The sequence below is a fragment of the Taudactylus pleione genome, unplaced genomic scaffold, assembly GCF_031769625.1.
Source record: "Taudactylus pleione unplaced genomic scaffold, aTauple2 ptg003137l, whole genome shotgun sequence".
Taxonomy (NCBI): domain Eukaryota; kingdom Metazoa; phylum Chordata; class Amphibia; order Anura; family Myobatrachidae; genus Taudactylus; species Taudactylus pleione.
In genome coordinates, this window is record NW_028287496.1 from 1,127,488 (window position 1) to 1,146,893 (window position 19,406).

The 19,406-nt window shown below is 51.7% G+C and overlaps 1 protein-coding gene across 1 annotated transcript in view; it reads right to left on the reverse strand.

The window, feature by feature from the left end:
• The window catches only part of SFXN4 (sideroflexin 4), a 92,863-nt gene that overhangs the window by 3,751 nt on the left and 69,706 nt on the right, over positions 1-19,406 (reverse strand). Inside the window, exons 10-13 of the mRNA XM_088466457.1 lie at positions 17,051-17,141; positions 16,653-16,768; positions 1,692-1,765; positions 1,421-1,538 (exon numbers count right to left, since the gene is read on the reverse strand). Of these exons, the coding sequence (XP_088322583.1) occupies positions 1,421-1,538; positions 1,692-1,765; positions 16,653-16,768; positions 17,051-17,141 (399 nt within the window). The remainder of the gene's footprint in view (positions 1-1,420; positions 1,539-1,691; positions 1,766-16,652; positions 16,769-17,050; positions 17,142-19,406) is intronic.

The following is a 19,406-nucleotide window of genomic DNA, read 5'->3' on the forward strand; positions in this document are numbered from 1 at the left end:
CCCTTATACAGTACCCCCCAGTAGTGGTCCCCCTTATACAGCCCCCATTAGTTCCCCTTATACAGTACCCCCCAGTAGTGGTCCCCCTTATACAGCCCCCATTAGTTCCCCTTATACAGTACCCCCCAGTAGTGGTCCCTCTTATACAGCCCCCATTAGTTCCCCTTATACAGTACCCCCCAGTAGTGGTCCCCCTTATACAGCCCCCATTAGTTCCCCTTATACAGTACCCCCCAGTAGTGGTCCCCCTTATACAGCCCCCATTAGTTCCCCTTATACAGTACCCCCCAGTAGTGGTCCCCCTTATACAGCCCCCATTAGTTCCCCTTATACAGTACCCCCCAGTAGTGGTCCCTCTTATACAGCCCCCATTAGTTCCCCTTATACAGTACCCCCAGTAGTGGTCCCTCTTATACAGCCCCCATTAGTTCCCCTTATACAGTACCCCCAGTAGTGGTCCCCCATATGCAGCCCCCAATTAGTTCACCTTATTCAGTGCCCCATGTAGTGGTACCCCCCTATGCAGTGCCCTTTATATAGTGCCCCCAGTAGTGGTCCCCCCCTATCCAGTTCCCCCTGTAGTGGTGCTCCCTATTTAGTGCCCCCAGTAGTGGTGCCCCTTGTGCCCCCAGCAGTAGTCACCCCCCATGCAATGCCCCCAGTAGGAGGTCCCCCTAATGCAGGCCTTCAGTAGTGATCCCCCCTATCCAGTGCCCTTATACAGTGCCCCCTGTAGTGGTCCCCTAGTAAGTAAGCCCCTTATATAGTGTCCCCGGTAGTGATCCCCCCCCCAGCAGAGATTCCCCCTCCCGATGCAGTGCCCCCAGTAGTAGCCCCCCCAGTTGTAGTCCCCAGTAGTGCCCCACCCCCAATAGAAGTCCACCCCAGTAATGGTGTCATGACGTCTCTCTCATTACCTACTGCAGGAGCCGAAAGGCGGAGCTCATGAGTGAGCTCCACCCGGCTCTTGCAGTGGGCGCAGCAGCCAATGAGAGTTTGTCTGACTCTCATTGGCTGCTGGTTAACACACACATCGCTGCCGCTCTGGCGGTGATGTGTGTGTTAAACTGCACAGCCTTAGCCCGCCTCCCACCCTCCTCCTGGCACTATTGGGTAAGCAGTCAGAGGGAGGGAAGGGGCTCGGCTGTGCAGCACAGTACCGGCGCTGGGAAGCCTAGCGCCGGTCCTGTGTAAATGTGTAGCGCTGACCGCACACACAGCGGCAAGTGCACACGCCCTGTTCGACCCCTCTTAGTTACGCCACTGCTCTCCAGCTCTTCCAGCTGCACAGTGATCGGACTGCAGAGGAATCGCGTCCTGTTATTTCCTGTACGTCCCATATACATAGTGATAATGATCATTCAGAATATCTGATACGTATACACAGGACCCAGGAGCCCAGCTCTTTATATACACACACCTGTCCTTTCTGTGGGAAGAAGCTGTAGGACAATGGAGTCATCGCACCGAACGCCAGGAGGGCACCCGCTTGCTTAAATGTGTTATACATCCTCGGGTTCCTTAACATATGGGGAGAGCTGCAGAGAGAAGAGGGGTAACTCTTATCCATCTTTATATGAGGATGGGCGTGAAATACGTCTTCTGTAGGCGGCACAGAACGCACAGAGAGTCCCCCGTATCTGACCCTGGTGTCTCAGTATACACGGGGAGAATAAGCTGGACCCACTTACCGCTTCACCAAGGAGGGGATCAGCATCGTAAATCCGATCAGAGCCGACCTGGACAATGCGGTTTCCTTCACGGCCTGAGAGAAATCACATAATGAGGATAGCGTGTAATGACTGCGCAGAGACGAGTACAGCAGGAACAGCAGACAGGACAGGCGCTGGCTACGTAGGCACAGACCTCCCATCATACACAGCAAGGGCATCGTGTGATGGCGAATACATCGGCTGGTACTGGAAGCGCAGTATGAGAGGCGCCTCACCTTCACAAGGTTACCCATAGAAATGCTACATAGATGGACTAAGGTCCTGATTCATATAACTACGCAGACTAAGCCACTGTTTGTGCATGTGAGTAACCCGCACTGCGCACATGCAGCGATTGATTTGCGCTTACGCTCTCAGAGTCAGTGTGGCAGATGTAGAAGTCTCTGTGTGGAGAGGGGACATTCTCACTCTTGTTCTGCTCTGAGCTGGCAGAGATTTTCACCCAACGCATTTTGTGTCTTTCAGCTGCATTTCGCCAGAGAAGCGTTTGTTTTTTTTTGTTACTCCCTGCGTGGCTTTGTGCGTGACAAAGCCACGCACACACGCAATAAAGCCGCCACACTCGTGAGACATGAACAAGGTTACACCGAGCTGTGATTCTGGGGAAAGGTTTTATGGTCACGGTCGGACTTTGATGTGACGCTTCCGCTTTTTCACAGTGCGTCTTTCAGGAGGCGCCTGGATATGCGTTGGGCAGCCCACCTAGGGGTATTGCTGCAGATCAGTCAGGGTACCCTATTGTGCCCTAAGAGCTCGCAGTAATCAGCTCCTTCAGCTGTAGGAGTCACAGAAGGGGAGGTATCCCCATCCTCTAGGAGATCCGAGAGCAGGACGAGACCCTGAGCTAGGATGTGCCCCTTATTATTACATCCGGTACTGATGGGGCAGAACATCCCCTTACGGCTTGGAGCAGGTGGGATTCCTGCACACAGCATATTTTGGGGTATTTCAAAAAGTTTTGAAGTTATTCAGATTTCCTCATCCTGATACATATTTGTATGTGACAATAGAGAGTACTAGGTAAGTGCCCGGAGGTGCTGGGTTATAACACTTTGGGCCGTATTCAATTAGAAGCAAAAAGCCAAGATCCGCTAAAGAGTATCGCCGATTGCGACTATTCGCCTGTCGGAAAATTATCTTCGTATTAAATACGAAATACTTTTCACGTACACGGAAAGTCAACACAATGTTATAGGCGAAAAGGATTTGCCTCTGAACAGCAGGACAAAAGCAGTTTTTTTTTATTTTGTGGGTGCAAAGGTGGGAAACCACTCAGGACCCTTGGGACAGCCCCCAAAGGACAACTGCATCCAAAAATTCCAGGGAAAAAACTTAACACACCAAAAATGGACTTTCATTTTGGGGGCAAAAAAAAGCACAAAGTGGGGGGACAAATTAAACAACTAGCTAAATAAGGGTCTGGGGGTGCTGTAAGAAGGGGCCAAGTGTTTTAGGGTTCCTGGTGCTTTTATGACGGAGGAATTTCACTTTTATTAAACCGTCACTGTAGAGACATTATAATATGCTAGCAGCCATTATCAGGTTCCCCAATGCCAGGATTACTTATATTCACCCCAATATAACCTGCTTTATGCCATTCTTCACCACTTGTGCAAAGACGCTAATTAGAGGCAATTGTGCAAACTTAAGTTCCCCAACAACAGCTTTATTAGGAATAATCGGGCACTACTACATTGTTCCCCAGTGTTTCTGCATCTTTTTGGGGGGGTTCAGGCTGATTTCCCCGATTCTGACACCACTTTCCGCCTGTTCTGACTTCACATGTCGCCGTTTTCACGTCTTTTGGGATTCAATACGGCGAATAGCGGGGACACGCATGATAAGTTTCCGCGACTAAAAGACATGATGTAGGCGAAAAGTCGGGCCAGCGGAACTTTATCGCGGGTGCGAAACTAATTGAATACCGCCCTATGTAACAAATTCTATTTTTTTGTTTGCCCTTGTGATTGAAGTGTTATTTCCTAATTACCTATAACCCAACAGTATAGAAAATGCCAATAATTCCCCACAACCTGCTTTTGTCACCTGGTCAGAGATATTTTGATATGTCCTTATTTTCAGGACATTTCTGATACCTCACTGTGGAGCCCAACACTGCCAGAGATGAGCCCAATAGCACTGACTGTACCCTGCTAGATGCCTTGAAATATGATGAGGTCTCCAGGGTGGTTTTACCCAGTTACCCTTCTGGAGAGAGACCACAGAGGAAGAGCTGGAAGGCTGCAGTGTGAGCAGCCCAGTGACCTTCTCAGCACCCATGAGAGGGAGACAAGAGGTGCTGGAGAGAGACCACAGAGAAAGAGCTGGTAGGCTGCAGTGACGTTCTCAGCACCCATGACAGGGGGAAGAGAGGTGCTGGAGAGAGACCACAGAGGAAAAGCAGGAAGCCTGCAGTGTGATCACCCATGAGAGGGGTAAGAGAGGTGTTGGAGAGAGACCACAGAGAGAGCAGGAAGGCTGAAGTGTGAGCAGCCCAGTGACCTTCTCAGCACCCATGAGAGGGGGGAAGAGAGGTGTTGGAGAGGAGTATCCCAGGAGCTTTACTGTTAAAGGACAAGAGGAGCCCCTTATTCATAGAAATCGGGCAACGGAGCAGGAACGCATGCTCATCCTTCGGATGTGGCATAGCGAGCGGGCACTACCAACCGTGGTACCCAGGGAACTGCTGCCAGCTGCTGTACCCAGGTCAGGACGTATACAATTTGCAGACAGTGATAGGAACATTGTAAGTAGCTAAACTTGTAAATGACCATCGATTTCCCAAATGTAGATAGAATAAAAATAAATAGAGTCTCACTACGGCGCTGTCCACAATCAAAGGAGTAGTTCAGGAAAATTGCGTTGCTCCCATGGTCAGGGTATATTCTCTCTATTATTGTCACCTCTCTTTTCACCCAGTTTCTTTATCACTCCCAAAAAGAAAAAGAACAAGCAATAGTGTCATCAGAGACCCCCAGGGACCCAACTGGACAAGAAGTGTTAAGGCTGTGGGGAAAATCGGCCATCTGAGGATGAACCCCAGACTCGTGCCCCAGATTGCTGGAGCCCGGCTTGCTTGTCTAACCCGAAGAGGTAAGCCCAAAGAGACTGTTCCCACTCCAGTCAGTTTTATGGAGTGTGGCGCACAGCAGGCAAACTTTGCAAAGTAAGTGACCTGCATGTGGCGGCACCTGCAGCCGGTCCAAGTGGGGCCCCTGCAGGAAGAAGGCCTGAGAGACTCGGAGGCCTCAATCACAGTAGTGAGCCCCTACCTTACTGACCCTGCTGCAGTCCTGCAGGATCGAACTGCCAAGGTGACCGTGGCAGATGGACAGGAGAGAGAGGTGCCCTATGGTGAGAGTCTACCTGGACTGGGGAGCTGACCAAGAGTTGCGAGATGTTTCCGTCCTGGAAGGCCTCCCAAACGATGTAGTCCTGGGGAATGATCTTGGTGATGGAATCGTTGCTGCTTTCGCTAATGCTATTACTAAGAGTAAAGCGGCCCGACTACAGTCCTCATCGATCCCAACACAGCCCAGCCCAGAGGAAAAGTTCATAGTGTCTAGACAACTGCCAACCACAGCATCAACCAGCCCAGAGAAAAAGAACACAGATGCGAGATCTTCACATGTACCCAGCATGCCATTTGCCTTCGGTATGCCTATGTACCCTAGCAATACAGAGGATGTTGGTTCCGATTTGTTGGATCCGTGGGGGTACCCAGTGATGCTTCTGTTCCTAGTGGTTTGCCAACTCCAGCAGCGAGTATGTTTGACAACAATGACCTCTCTTTCACTGACCCCGACCAGACTGACCCTAGTGATCCCAACCTAGACCCCCCTGTAGAGTGTCCCAACTTAGAAGAAGGTGAGGGCCGCAGGCAGGAGTTTAGGGAGGCTCAGCTCTGACCCATCCTTGGAAGGCATGAGGCACCAAGCAGCAGCCTTTCTGGGATGGGGCAGGGAGTATGACCTGGTGGAAAGGCTGTACAGGGTAGGTAAGGTAGTAGGGGATAGGCCAGTTAGGGAGCAGATTCAACTGGTGGTTCCCAGGAGCTTTTGAGCACCACTGAGGTCAGTGGTGCATGAAATACCTTTGTCTAGACACTAAGGGAGAGACCGAACACTGAAGCGCTTGACAAATAAAACTTTTTCTGGCCTGGAAAGTTGGATGACGTCTGGGTCTACCGCAAGTCCTTTGACGTGTGCCAGCAGCTTGCACGCCCCAGTGCTCGGGCTCCCCTTAGGTCTTTACCACAAGTTGGGGAACCTTTCGAACGAGTGGCCGTGGACATGATAGGTCCGCTACCTGTGCTCAGTAGATCGCGGAAGAGATACATCTTCACCGTTGTGGATTATGCGACCCGCTATCCAGTGACTATAGCTCTGTCCGCTATTACTGCGGAAAAGGTAGCGGATGCACTGCTAGGCATATTTAGCAGAGTAGGGTTCCCCGGTGAGATCTTAACCAATCAAGGAAACTAGATCATGAGTGATCTGGTCCAGTGTCTATGGGCAAAATGTGGAGTTAGGCAACTCCATACCACCCCCTGATAGACACTGGCGAGCATAGGCCAATTCGGCAACCCGCGTATCAGGTCTCACCAGAGGCGCAGACGAGTATCTACAATTAGGTGCAAGAGATGTTAGCGCTAGGCGTAATTACGTGCTCCAACAGTCCCTGGGCCGCCTCTGTTGTATTGGTTCCCAAGAAAAAACGTACAATGCGGTTTGTGTAGATTACCGCGGGTTGAATGAGGTAACCAAATCTGATGCCTATTCCTTACCCCGCATTGATGCGTTGTTAGACGAGTTGGCAGGGGCAAAATACATCTTCACGTTTGACTTGAGCAAAGGGTATTCGCAGATACCAATGACCCCCGAGGCTCAAGAGCGATCTGCCTTCATCTCCTCATTTGGCTTGTTCGAGTTCAAGAACATGCCATTTGAGATGAATAGTGCGCCAGCCACCTTCCAAAGTGTTGTCAGTGACATGCTGAAGGGGTACAGAGATTTTGCTCAGGCCTACTTGGATGATATCGCCATCTTCAGGCGAACCTGGGAAGATTACCTGAGGCATGTGGGGCTTGTGATTGAAAGGATACGGTGGGCAGGTCTGACCATCAGGGAAGACAAGTGTCAAATGGCGATGTCAGAGGTACAGTTCCTGGGGCACCGTGTGGGGGGAGGTAAGGTGAAGCCTGAACCAGCAAAGGTAGAGGCAATCAGAGACTGGCCTGGCCCACAACCCAGAGACAGGTCCTGGCCTTCTTTGGAATAAGGTGGCCAAACCCCTGACGGATTTGACTAAGAAGAAACTCCCCAAGGTAGTTGACTGGACACCAGCTTGCGAGTTGGCATTCCAGACATTGAAAACATCTCTGGTACAAGCTCCAGTACTGATGGCGCCGGACTACAGTAATAATTTTGTTGTACAGACTGATGCGTCACAGTACGGACTGGGAGCAGTACTGAGCCGGGAGGGGCCAGATGGACAGGAGCACCCTGTGGCAGGGAAACTGCTACAGCGGGAGGTGGAGTATGCCACGATTGAAAAGGAATGTTTGGCCATTGTGTGGGCTCTCTTGTGGATGGACTGTCTTGACAGGAAGAGTCTGAACCCCCCTCCCTGGAACTCTCAGTAACCCCAAGGGACTGCGGGACCAGGAGCCAAATCTTTGGGACATAACCCCTGGTGGCCCGCATGGCATGGGGGGGGTCCCAGTCCCGCCGCTGGAACTCCCCGCTCTCCCCACATGTTAATGGCTGCCACAGCACTGCCAGACCCTCTCTGGCAGCAGCACTATGTGTTATAGTCCCTCGGTGCAGGGGGTTAAGCGCGGCCTTGGCAATGGGGGATGCAGAGCACTGGGTGAAGTTGCCACTGCAGCCGGGACTTGGTTCCGGGCCGCAGAGCTGGAAGCCGACTGCTGCTCCCGGCCCTCCAGAGCAGCAGTGTCCCGGACTGTAGGGCTAGGAGTGGCTGGCTACTGGGGGGGTCAGGAGCACACGGTACCTCAGTGCAGTGTGAGGGCCCAGGCGCCACGCAGCCCGGAACAACTCCAGCGGCTGCGGGCGCTCAGTATTTAACCCCCGATGCGCTACACTGGGGAGGACTATAGTAAGGAGCCGGCAAGTGCTCTATGCTGGGGAACGGGTGACTAGCTCCCAGCACCCCGGCACTGCAGGGCAGCCTGGCCGCATGCTGGGGGACAGGGAGAGTTGGCTCCCTGAAACCCAGTCTCTGACAAGGGGCAGTACAGAGCACTCGCAGCCAAGTCCTGTGGCTGCGGCGCTCAGGAGGTTTAACCCCCGGTGTATATTAAAGTAAAGCTGCGGCAGCCAGGGCATGGTCCCAGGCTGCAGGGATGAGAGCCCTATGCTGGGGACTGGGAGCTCGGCACTGCAGAGATGAGAGCCCTATGCTGGGGACTGGGAGCTCAGCACTGCAGAGATGAGAGCCCTATACTGGGGACTGGGAGCTCGGCACTGCAGAGATGAGAGCCATATGCTGGGGACTGGGAGCTCGGCACTGCAGGGATGAGAGCCCTGTGCTGGGGACTGAGAGCTCGGCACTGCAGGGATGAGAGCCCTGTGCTGGGGACTGAGAGCTCGGCACTGCAGGGATGAGAGCCCTGTGCTGGGGACTGGGAGCTCGGCACTGCAGGGATGAGAGCCCTGTGCTGGGGACTGGGAGCTCGGCACTGCAGAGATGAGAGCCCTATGCTGGGGACTGGGAGCTCGGCACTGCAGAGATGAGAGCCCTATGCTGGGGACTGGGAGCTCGGCACTGCAGAGATGAGAGCCCTATGCTGGGGACTGGGAGCTCGGCACTGCAGAGATGAGAGCCCTATGCTGGGGACTGGGAGCTCGGCACTGCAGAGATGAGAGCCCTATGCTGGGGACTGGGAGCTCGGCACTGCAGAGATGAGAGCCCTATGCTGGGGACTGGGAGCTCGGCACTGCAGAGATGAGAGCCCTATGCTGGGGACTGGGAGCTCGGCACTGCAGAGATGAGAGCCCTATGCTGGGGACTGGGAGCTCGGCACTGCAGAGATGAGAGCCCTATGCTGGGGACTGGGAGCTCGGCACTGCAGGGATGAGAGCCCTATGCTGGGGACTGGGAGCTCGGCACTGCAGGGATGAGAGCCCTATGCTGGGGACTGGGAGCTCGGCACTGCAGGGATGAGAGCCCTATGCTGGGGACTGGGAGCTCGGCACTGCAGGGATGAGAGCCCTATGCTGGGGACTGGGAGCTCGGCACTGCAGGGATGAGAGCCCTATGCTGGGGACTGGGAGCTCGGCACTGCAGGGATGAGAGCCCTATGCTGGGGACTGGGAGCTCGGCACTGCAGGGATGAGAGCCCTGTGCTGGGGACTGGGAGCTCGGCACTGCAGGGATGAGAGCCCTGTGCTGGGGACTGGGAGCTCGGCACTGCAGGGATGAGAGCCCTATGCTGGGGACTGGGAGCTCGGCACTGCAGGGATGAGAGCCCTATGCTGGGGACTGGAAGCTCGGCACTGCAGGGATGAGAGCCCTATGCTGGGGACTGGGAGCTCAGCACTGCAGAGATGAGAGCCCTATGCTGGGGACTGGGAGCTCGACACTGCAGAGCTTGTTTAGTAACGCTGAGCACAATGTATGAAAGCACAAACCCCAAACAGGCATATACAATTTTAAATAACATACGTTTTAAAATGTATGTATTAATGTATAATTTTAAAGTAAAATGGCACTTACCTTTGTTCCGTTGAAGTCCCGGGGATCCAGGGCTCTAGGCGGGTTGCTGGATCCCCCAGCTACCCAGGGAAAGGGACAGCTCTCCTATGCAGTATCATACCCGAGAGTGGTATGAGGAGCTGGCCAATGCAGCCAGCTAATTTCTTTCAGGGAGCTTCAAAGAGCTTCCCCTCCGTGGCCCGAAAACCCTGTTTGGGGACCTTGGTTGCCCACCTCTGGATCTCAGATTCAGGCCAGTGGTAGTGAATCTTGGAAGAACAATTTGTTTCTTTCAGACATGACGGAGCCAGGGCATTGCTGAGCCCTGCGGGTGGGCTCAGGCGCAGGGGAGTGACCACTCCTCACTGTCCATAAAATGAGAGATATGGTAAGAACTTACCCTTGTTTATCTCTATTTCTACAAGGTCCATAGCGTTCCACAGGATACCTTGGGGTATAGACGATGGCGGCAGACATCCGGGCACCACAGAGTTATGTTTTCAGCCTCCCAGGATGCACTGGGGTCCCTCTCCTATACCCCGCCCCCGAGCCTCAGGCACTCAGTTACGTCACAAGCCATAGGCCGGAGGAGGAGAAAAGAGAGAAGAAAGTCTGGAACACACAAGAAATCACACTCTCACCAGAAGGAGACGGAAAAACCGGTGACCAGAGCAAAGCCCATCTGCAGTACAGGTGCGACAGGGCGGGAGTCCTGTGGAACCCTATGGACTTCGTAGAAATAGAGCTAACAAGGGTAAGTTCTTACCATATCTCTTATTTTCTACTGCAGGGTCCATAGGGCATCCACAGGATGCCTTGGGGATGTCCCAAAGCAGTATCCTTTAAGGGTGGGGATGCTCCTGTGCTGGAAGGAGAATCCGCCGCCCGAAGGAAGCATCCTGAGAGGCGTAGGTATCAAACGCATAATACCGGATGAAATTATGGACAGATGACCACGTGGCTGCCTTGCAAAGCTGAACCACCGAGGCGCCACGTCGAGCTGCCTACGAAGGACCCACAGACCTAGTGGAATGAGCCCTAACAGACGAAGGAACAGAAAGGCCTTCATGAACAAAAGCTTCAGAAATAGCCAGGCAAATCCATCCTGCCAATGTTTGTTTAGTGGCAGGCCAACCTTTCTTTCGGAAGCCATAAAGGACAAAAAGAGTCGGACTTCCTAAAAGAAGCAGTGCGGTCAACATAAATTTTTAAGGCCCGCACCACATCCAAGGTGGCCTCACCAACCGAAAGGTCCGGAGAATTAAAGGCCAGCACAATAATTTCCTCCAGTGCGAAGCACCGCCCTGTTTCTATGAAAAATGAGAAATGGAGGTCAACATGACAGGGCCCCCAATTCCGAAACCCTCCTGGCCGATGCAATGGCCAGAAGGTAAACTGTCTTAAGCGTAAGCCATTTCAAGTCCACTGAGCCCAGTGGTTCAAATGGCGGTCCTTGAAGAGCTCAGGACCACAGCCAGATCCCAAGGTGCCACAGGTGGAACAAAAGGAGGCTGAGTACGCAGTACACGTTGCATAAAAGGTGCGGACATCAGGAATCGTAGCAATCCTACGATGAAACCATACAGACAGTGCCGACACCTGCACCTTCAGAGAGGCAAGGCGAAGACCTTGATCTAAACCTGCCTGTAGGAAAGCCAGCACCCTGGATAACAGAAAAACCAGAGGAGCATAACCTCTAGAGCGACACCACTGAAAGAAAGTATGCTATACTCGATGGTAGATGCTGGCAGATGAAGGTTTCCTAGCTCGTGGCATAGTGTTGACCACCGAGCTGGAAAAACCCCTGGACCTCAAGAGGGCAGTCTGAATAGCCACGCCGTCAAAGACAGTCGACCCAGGTACGGATGATGACAAGGACCGAGATAACAGGTCCAGACGTTGAGGCAACAGCATCGGAGTGTTTACCGAGAGATTCTGAAGATCTGAGTACCAGTGTGATCTGGGCCACGCTGGAGCTATCAGTAGAAGCGTGCCTTCTTCTTGCTTGAATTTGCATATCACTCGAGGAAGAAGGGAGAACGGAGGCAAGAGGTATGCATACTAGAGGGTCCAACTGACCGACAGAGCATCCACCAGATAAGCTTTTGCATCTCTTGTTCTTGACCCGAACACCGGCAGTTTGTTGTGTCGAGAGGCCATGAGATCTATCTCTGGTAGGCCCCACTTGTTCACCAGTAGCTGAAACACCTCCTGGTGAAGAGACCACTCTCCGGGATGCACATCTTGACGGCAGAGAAAGTCTGCTTCCCAGTTGAGGACTCCTGGTATGAACACTGCCGATATTGCAGTGAGATGCCTTTCCGCCCAGGCTAGAATGCGGGACACCTCTGTCAGAGCCGCCTGACTGCGGGTCCCTCCTTGGCGATTTATATAAGCCACCATGGTGGCGTTGTCTGACTGTACCTGCACGGGCCTTCTGTGCAGGACCTGTCTTGCCTGCTGAAGAGCCTTGAACACTGCTCGAAGCTCCAATATGTTTATTGGAAGAGCAGCTTCTGCTGGTGTCCACCTTCCCTAGAAGAAGTGAGGACCAGTCACCGCTCCCCAGCCTCGTAGACTGGCATCTGTCGTCAGAAGGACCCAGTCCGCAATCCAATAGGGGCGCCCCCTGTTCAGGTAAGTAGTCTGCAGCCACCAGGCCAGAGACAGACGTACCTCCGGGGAAAGCACCATTGTCTGTCTTTATCCGCTGGGGCAACCCATTCCATTTGGAGAGGATCAACTTCTGCAGAGGTCTGGAGTGGAAGTGGGCAAACTCCACCATGTCGAACATCGACACCATGGAACCCAGTAACCTCATCGCCGAGCGAATAGACACCCGGCGACTCCACAGGCAAAAGCGAACTTTCACCTGTAATGCAGAGATCTTTTCCTTTGTTACAAAGATCCTCTGATGTTGGGAGTCCAACAGAGCATCCTCTGTGATGGTACCAGGAAGGACTTCTTCCAATTTATCAGCCAACCGTGAGTCTGCAATACAGAGATTGTCAGTTGCAGATGGCGCTAAAGTTTCTCTGGAGACTCCGCCAACAGGAGGTCGTCCAGATAGGGTAACAAGCGAACTCCCTGCATCCGCAGGTGAGCTGCCATAACTTTGGTAAACACTCGAGGTGCTGTGGCCAGACCAAAGGGCAGTGCCTGAAATTGGAAGTGGTCTTGGACCACTGCAAACTGGAGGAAACTCTGAGACAATAGAGATATGCAGGTAAGCATCCTGAATATCCAGCGACACCATGAAATCCCCAGGCTTCATCGCTAAAATGATGGTACGCAGGGTCTCCATCCTGAACCGAGGAACCCTCAAAAATTTGTTGAGGGATTTGAGGTTGAGTATTGGGTGGTAAGACCCATTGGGTTTCTGTACCAGAAAAAGATTGGAGTAATACCCCAATCCCCACTGGGACAAAGGAAGCGGCACTATGACCCCATCCTAGAGCATAGAGCGCAATACCCTCTTGAATTCCAGGGCCTTGTCCTGATTGGACTGAATACCCATGGTGGAAAACCTGTTGGAAGGCCTCCTGCAGAAGGAGAGGGCGTACCCCTGAGAAACTACTTCTCTTACCCACGTGTCTGAGGTGGTCAGACACCAGCTCTGGGCGAATTGCAGAGGTCTGCCTCCCACTTTGGGGTCCCCCAAAGAGAGGCCCGTCCTGTCAGGCCGAAGTCTTGTCATGGAATTGGGAGCAAGACGTCTGGTACTCCAAGCCTGCTTCTTTTACTTTGTAGGTTTCTTGGCGGCAGGCCGCCTTGGAAAGGACTGCACCCAGGGCTAATTCTGGGTTCTATAGGGCCGAAAGAAAGAAGAACCCGACCCTGATGGGACAGAAGCCGATGGCAGGCAGGCACGCAGACTTGGCAGCCGCCAGCGTAGCCAGAATTTTGTCCAGATCAGGGCCAAAAAGGACTTCTCCATTAAAGGGTAAACCCTTTAAACCGTTCTTGGAATCAGCATCCGCTTTCCAAGAACGCAACCACAGGGTGCGATGAGCTGCCACAGCGCCGAGAAGATCCTAGAAGCAAGAAGGCCTATATCCAAGGCCGCCTCACTAATGTAAGTGGCTGAGTCCCTGAGATTACCCACCAACTCCACCTGGTCAGGGGATGAGTCCGGGTCCAGAGACGCCTCCAAAGTATCAGCCCAATGCTCCGTGGCTCTAGCCACCCAGCACACGGCCATAGCCGGTCTGGACACCCCTCCTGCAAGGGAATACATGGATTTGAGACATATTTGGATCTTTTAAAGAGGACATGGAGGGCATAGGCAATGTAGCACTCTTCACCAGATGTGTGACTTGAGAATCCACTTGTGGAGGGGTTTCCCATTTGGAGAATAATTTTCCACAAAGGGATATGCCACGGCCAAACGCCTTTGAGGCTGGAAACGTTTACCTGGTGTTTTCCCACGCCTCCTCTAAATGATCCACTAGCTGACCAGATAAGGGAAACACCGTAGCGTCACCTTTTATATCCTTGAAAAAGGCATATTTGGATTTGGCCACGGGGGGGTTCGTCATCTTCAATAACCAAGGCCATGTGGACCGCACGTATAAGGCCCGGTATATAGACCTTAGACTTAGATTCTGTCTCCTTAGTACGGAAAGTCTCCTGGTCAGAGAGGTCAAGCATCTCTCCATCATCAGACGTCACATCATCCTGATCATAGTGATCAGTCCGAGATTGCAGCTGTCTCTTATGCGGCCGCAATGATGGCTCTCCCTGTAAAACGTCCGACAGGTGTTGCACCGGAGTGGACAGGGAACTAACCCACGAAGTTTCTTGTGTGACCTGAGGCGGGCGAGAGCGGGAGACTCTGGGTTACCACTAACTGTCTGGGGAACCCCTGCATAGGGGGTGACACCATAGGCTGCTGTGAGAACCCCATTTGGGGAAACGCAGGGGGCGTCGCTAGCTGGCCCACTAGGGTTGTATGTGCCTTAGGAAAACAAGCCCAGGGCGGCTCCTGCACAGGTGCAGTGACAGAAATCGGGCGTGCCTGTCTAAGACACGCTTTACATAACCCCTCAGAGTTGCCATCACCCTCCACCAGTGGTACGAGACATATAGTACACTTAGGCTGAAGAGGAAAATCGCGTTCACTGTCAGACATGATGAGTGACCGGAGCTGTATGTGACGCCACACCAACAAATAATTGTATAGTGAGGTAACACCCTGCAACACCGCACCGCAAGGGCTTTAGCAGAGAAGATAGGGACAGGTAAAATGGCTGACAGAGAAAGTGAAAGTTACAGGCAGCAGCGCTAGCGATAAGTCACATACAATGCAGAATAATCCCTGCGCTATCAGCGATTCATCAACTGCACAGACATCAGCCTGGCCGGAAACAGCGCTGCATACTCTGACCTTGCACCGGGGGAGAGGTATGCAGGGGGACCCAGGCCACGATGCCGCTGTTATCGGCGTCCAGCAGCGCTGCATACTCTGACCTTGCACCGGGGGAGAGGTATGCAGGGGGACCCAGGCCACGATGCCGCCGTTATCGGCGTCCAGCAGCGCTCCATACTCTGACCTTGCACCGGAGGAGAGGTATGCAGGGGGACCCAGGCCACGATGCCGCTGTTATCAGTGTCCAGAGAAAATGGCCGCCGAGGAGCAGAAAGGAGGCCACAGTGGAAAGGCCGTATGCAGCGGGGGAGGCGTCGGCTGCTGAGCAGGGAAGGCGCGCTCCTCTGGCATGCATTTAAACCCCCAGGACGCCGGATGTGATCCAATATCGTTGCGGCCCGCTGACCCAGGGGGTAGTGGAAGCGCAGGTTTATGGGGCCTGGCTCCACGCTGCAGTCAGTCCCCAGGGAGCCCCCTGCCTGGGGACTTTGGACTGTGTTGTTCAGTGGGGACCCGCCACGGGATCCGCCGCTTACCTTGTCCCCCGTAAATCCGGCCACAGTCCGGGTAACCGGGGACACCGCTAGTTGTGACCCCAGTTACCCACCAGGATCCCCGGATTAGTACCGGCGTTCTGGTACCAGCGGGGTGTAGAAGCGACGACATGGATGTCAGCACTGACTGTCCATGCTGTACACTCATTGTAGTGTGCGGCCACAGCTGCTGGAAGAACTTCAGGGGCCATCAAATAGCCCCCCTCTGTACAGGTGCCTCCGACTCAGAGCCGGGCACCAACGAAAACTGAGTGCCTGAGGCTCGGGGACGGGGTATAGGAGAGGGACCCCAGTGCATCCTGGGAGGCTGAAAACTTAACTCTGTGGTGCCCGGATGTCTGCCGCCATCGCCTATAACCCAAGGTATCCTGTGGATACCCTATGGACCCTGCAGTAGAAAGGACAATGGTATAGGTGAGCATGCCTTGGGCATGCCAGGCACATACACTTAATTTGACTGGGTAAAATCCACAGGGCTGACTTACCCCCTGTGGTAATGTGTATTGGAGTGGCATAACAGAAGGCCTGTGAGCCTAGTTTAATGTATATATTTTTGGACATCAAGAATTGCTGTAACATCTTTGTATGCTGTGATACCCCCCAAGGGGAAGAGTCTTTTCTATGACTAATTGAGCAATAAACATTTTGCCTTTACAACTTCTGCATCTGAATCCTGGGACAACAGAATTGCACCAAACGCTATTCTGTTCTCCGGCTGTTCTGAATTGTGCCCAGGGTCTCCAAGCTCACGCCCTCTGCCATCTACCGTGCAGAGCCTGGTCATTGCGAGGGATCAGGAAGAATCAGCCAACACCAATCAGGAGGTGCGGCCGTAGCTCGTCAACACAAACACAGCAGTAAGCGGTTCCAGGGCCAGTCGAAGGACCGGGTGGTGGCAGCAACAGGCGGTTTCTGACGTTAAGCGGGAATCCCTGATACCCCATGACCCAGTGGGGGTCAAGCCTAATCATTGATCGTGTGGTGAGTTGAGGCCACCCGGTCATATCTTCCAAGCAGCACATTATGGGGCAATTCAATTACCGCCCAGGTACAGTATTTGCATAAACCCTGGACGGTTCTTCCCTGGGGCATATAGATAATGCCATGGCTTGCACGTGGGGTATAAAACAGTCCTTTACGATTGCCCCTTTTTTGCAATCAGATCTCTGTCTTGGAGCCGGGTGTGCCATCGTTCTCCTGTAGATTTATAGGCTCAGAGCAGGAAATGAACCAGCAGCGTCTGGGGAGGGTGTGAGAACAGGATAGATCAGGATGTACCTGCTTTCCAGCTTGGTGAGACACCCCAACAACGTTCCCCTCTTTGTCCATAACCTGGATCCCATTGTCCACTTCAGAATATCTCATAAGTAAGACATTCAGTCCGCCCAGCAATCCTAGAAAACACGTCATGTAATTATTAACATTCATTGCACAGACTTATTCTATATCCTGTATTAACCCGATCCGTATATCAGCTATCGGCGGCCCAAGGTTGTACTTATCACGCAGGGGAGGGTGACGCGCACGTGCAAGGGGAGGGTGACGCGCAGCGTGCAAGGGGAGGGTGACGCGCAGCGTGCAAGGGGAGGGTGACGCGCAGCGTGCAAGGGGAGGATAGTGCACGGGTCATTGTTAATACTAGAACATGTGACCATTACACAAAGTATTATACTTACCAAAGAGGGGGGGTGGCAGTATTCTAGCACAGAAGGTGAGTACGGGGGGGTTGGTGATACTGAATCTCTTCACTATATACATAGGTGTAACCTGCAGGACAGAACACGAGATGGACAATATGACTGAGCGTTGTGTATGAGGAGCTTAGTCAGTACAGGCAGCGCACATCGGGGTCCATATAACCTCCTGACCATATACATGGGATGCAGTCCACCATCGGTCACAATGCCGGCTCCAGAATCCCGACGGTAAGTATTAAGGCCGGTACACACTAGATGATGTGTAGTGTGTACCGACCTCATTAGTGACAGGACCTGGCGGGGTGCATACACACTTGCCGATGCCGACAGCGACGGTGTAGACAATGCTGTATTCGGCCTTCGCTAAAGATGTCGCCCTTCGGACCAGCATTATAGTTGTTTCTATATGTGTACTATAGAGCTACTTAAAAATAAGTATATGTGGATATTTATTCCTATTTTCTCACCTCCTTATAATATTTAATGTGTTATAACGTTTATGGCTGGTAGCGAGCATATATATCTATACAGTATATTTCCGTTATCGTTACAGAATCAATTCCCTGAGTCATAACTAAAGCGGTGTACCCAGCAACGGCGCAATGCGATAACGATACATCACGTGTGCCATTCGACGGCGCGATGTATCGTTATATAGTGCATGTAACATTTCATCGTCCCACCAGACATGCAGGACAACCATCATAAACGAGGCCCCGGGCATGCTCACACTATGCGCTGTGTACGATATATCGTTCTCACCCACATTGGAGCGATAATACTGTATTCTACAATATATCGTATAGGGTGCACCCAGCTTACCACAGACGGTTATGGTTACTCGGCTGTGATGGAGCTACCCTATTTAACCACTTGCATGACATGGTGGCATCGGATGCGGCCAGCCAGAAATGCCCACTAGGCGGCTGCGGGAAGCTAATCCTCCCTCAGCCGCCTATATCAGAGGGACCTGCTGGTCCCTCTGCGTCCTCAGATTCCCCGCCTGCGTGTCCCAATCATTGCTGGCCATGGTGATCTGGCACCCAGAGGGACCCCCTGCGGCGCGGCTGGCCACTGTCTTCCCGGCTCGGGCAGCTGGTGGGACCACCACCTCCTTCTCCCCCAGCTTGGGGCTATATATATATATATATATATATATATATATATATATATATATATATATATATATTAGGGATGTGCAGGCTCGGTTCTACTCGGTTCCGTTCGGTTCTTTTTACCGGATCTTATTGGGTTTCAGCTGTCACGAGTTTTGGATAGCCAATAAGGTTCGGTAAAAAGAACCGAACGGAACCGAGTAGAACCGAGCCTGCACATCCCTAATATATATATATATATATATATATATATATATATATATATATATATATATATATATATATATATATATATATATATATATATATATATATATATATATACACACAAAAACATATGTATGTATATATATATATATATATATATATATATATATATATATATATACATACATACATACATACATACATATATATACACATACATACATACATACAAACAAACAGACCGGCGGCACTCGTCCAAAAAAAACCACACAAACGGCAGGTCAAATGCGTTTCAACGTTTCGATGTTAATACATAGTCATCAGGATAACAATAAGACAAACAAATACACCTACTTATACCCACACCATTCCCACGTGTACGGCTGCTGCTTCCGGGTCCGTCCCAGCGGCGTCCACCAATGACGTCACCCGCGCGACCCGTTGCTGCAGCAACCAAATGCAAAAGTGAAATAAACAAATAAATGGCATTTGACTAAACTATCTATAATATCACATTACAAAAACATATATACATACATTTAAGATCAATATCATGTATTAAATCAGGGCATGTATATTATCACACTAATGTTCAATAAATACATATATGAACCACGTAATAAGAGCTGATGCTGGTAAAAAAATACAAAGACATAAGGAATAAATCCAAATACCTGATCAAACACTTTCCAATCGCTTATAGAAGATTAATGATATTAATTGCTCACCCAATATCATTAATGTCTTTGTATTTTTTTCTCTTATTACGTGGTTCATATATGTATTTATTGAACATTAGTGTGATAATATACATGCCCTGATTTAATACATGATATTGATCTTAAATGTATGTATATATGTTTTTGTAATGTGATATTATAGATAGTTTAGTCAAATGCCATTTATTTGTTTATTTCACTTTTGCATTTGGTTGCTGCAGCAACGGGTCGCGCGGGTGACGTCATTGGTGGACGCCGCTGGGACGGACCCGGAAGCAGCAGCCGTACACGTGG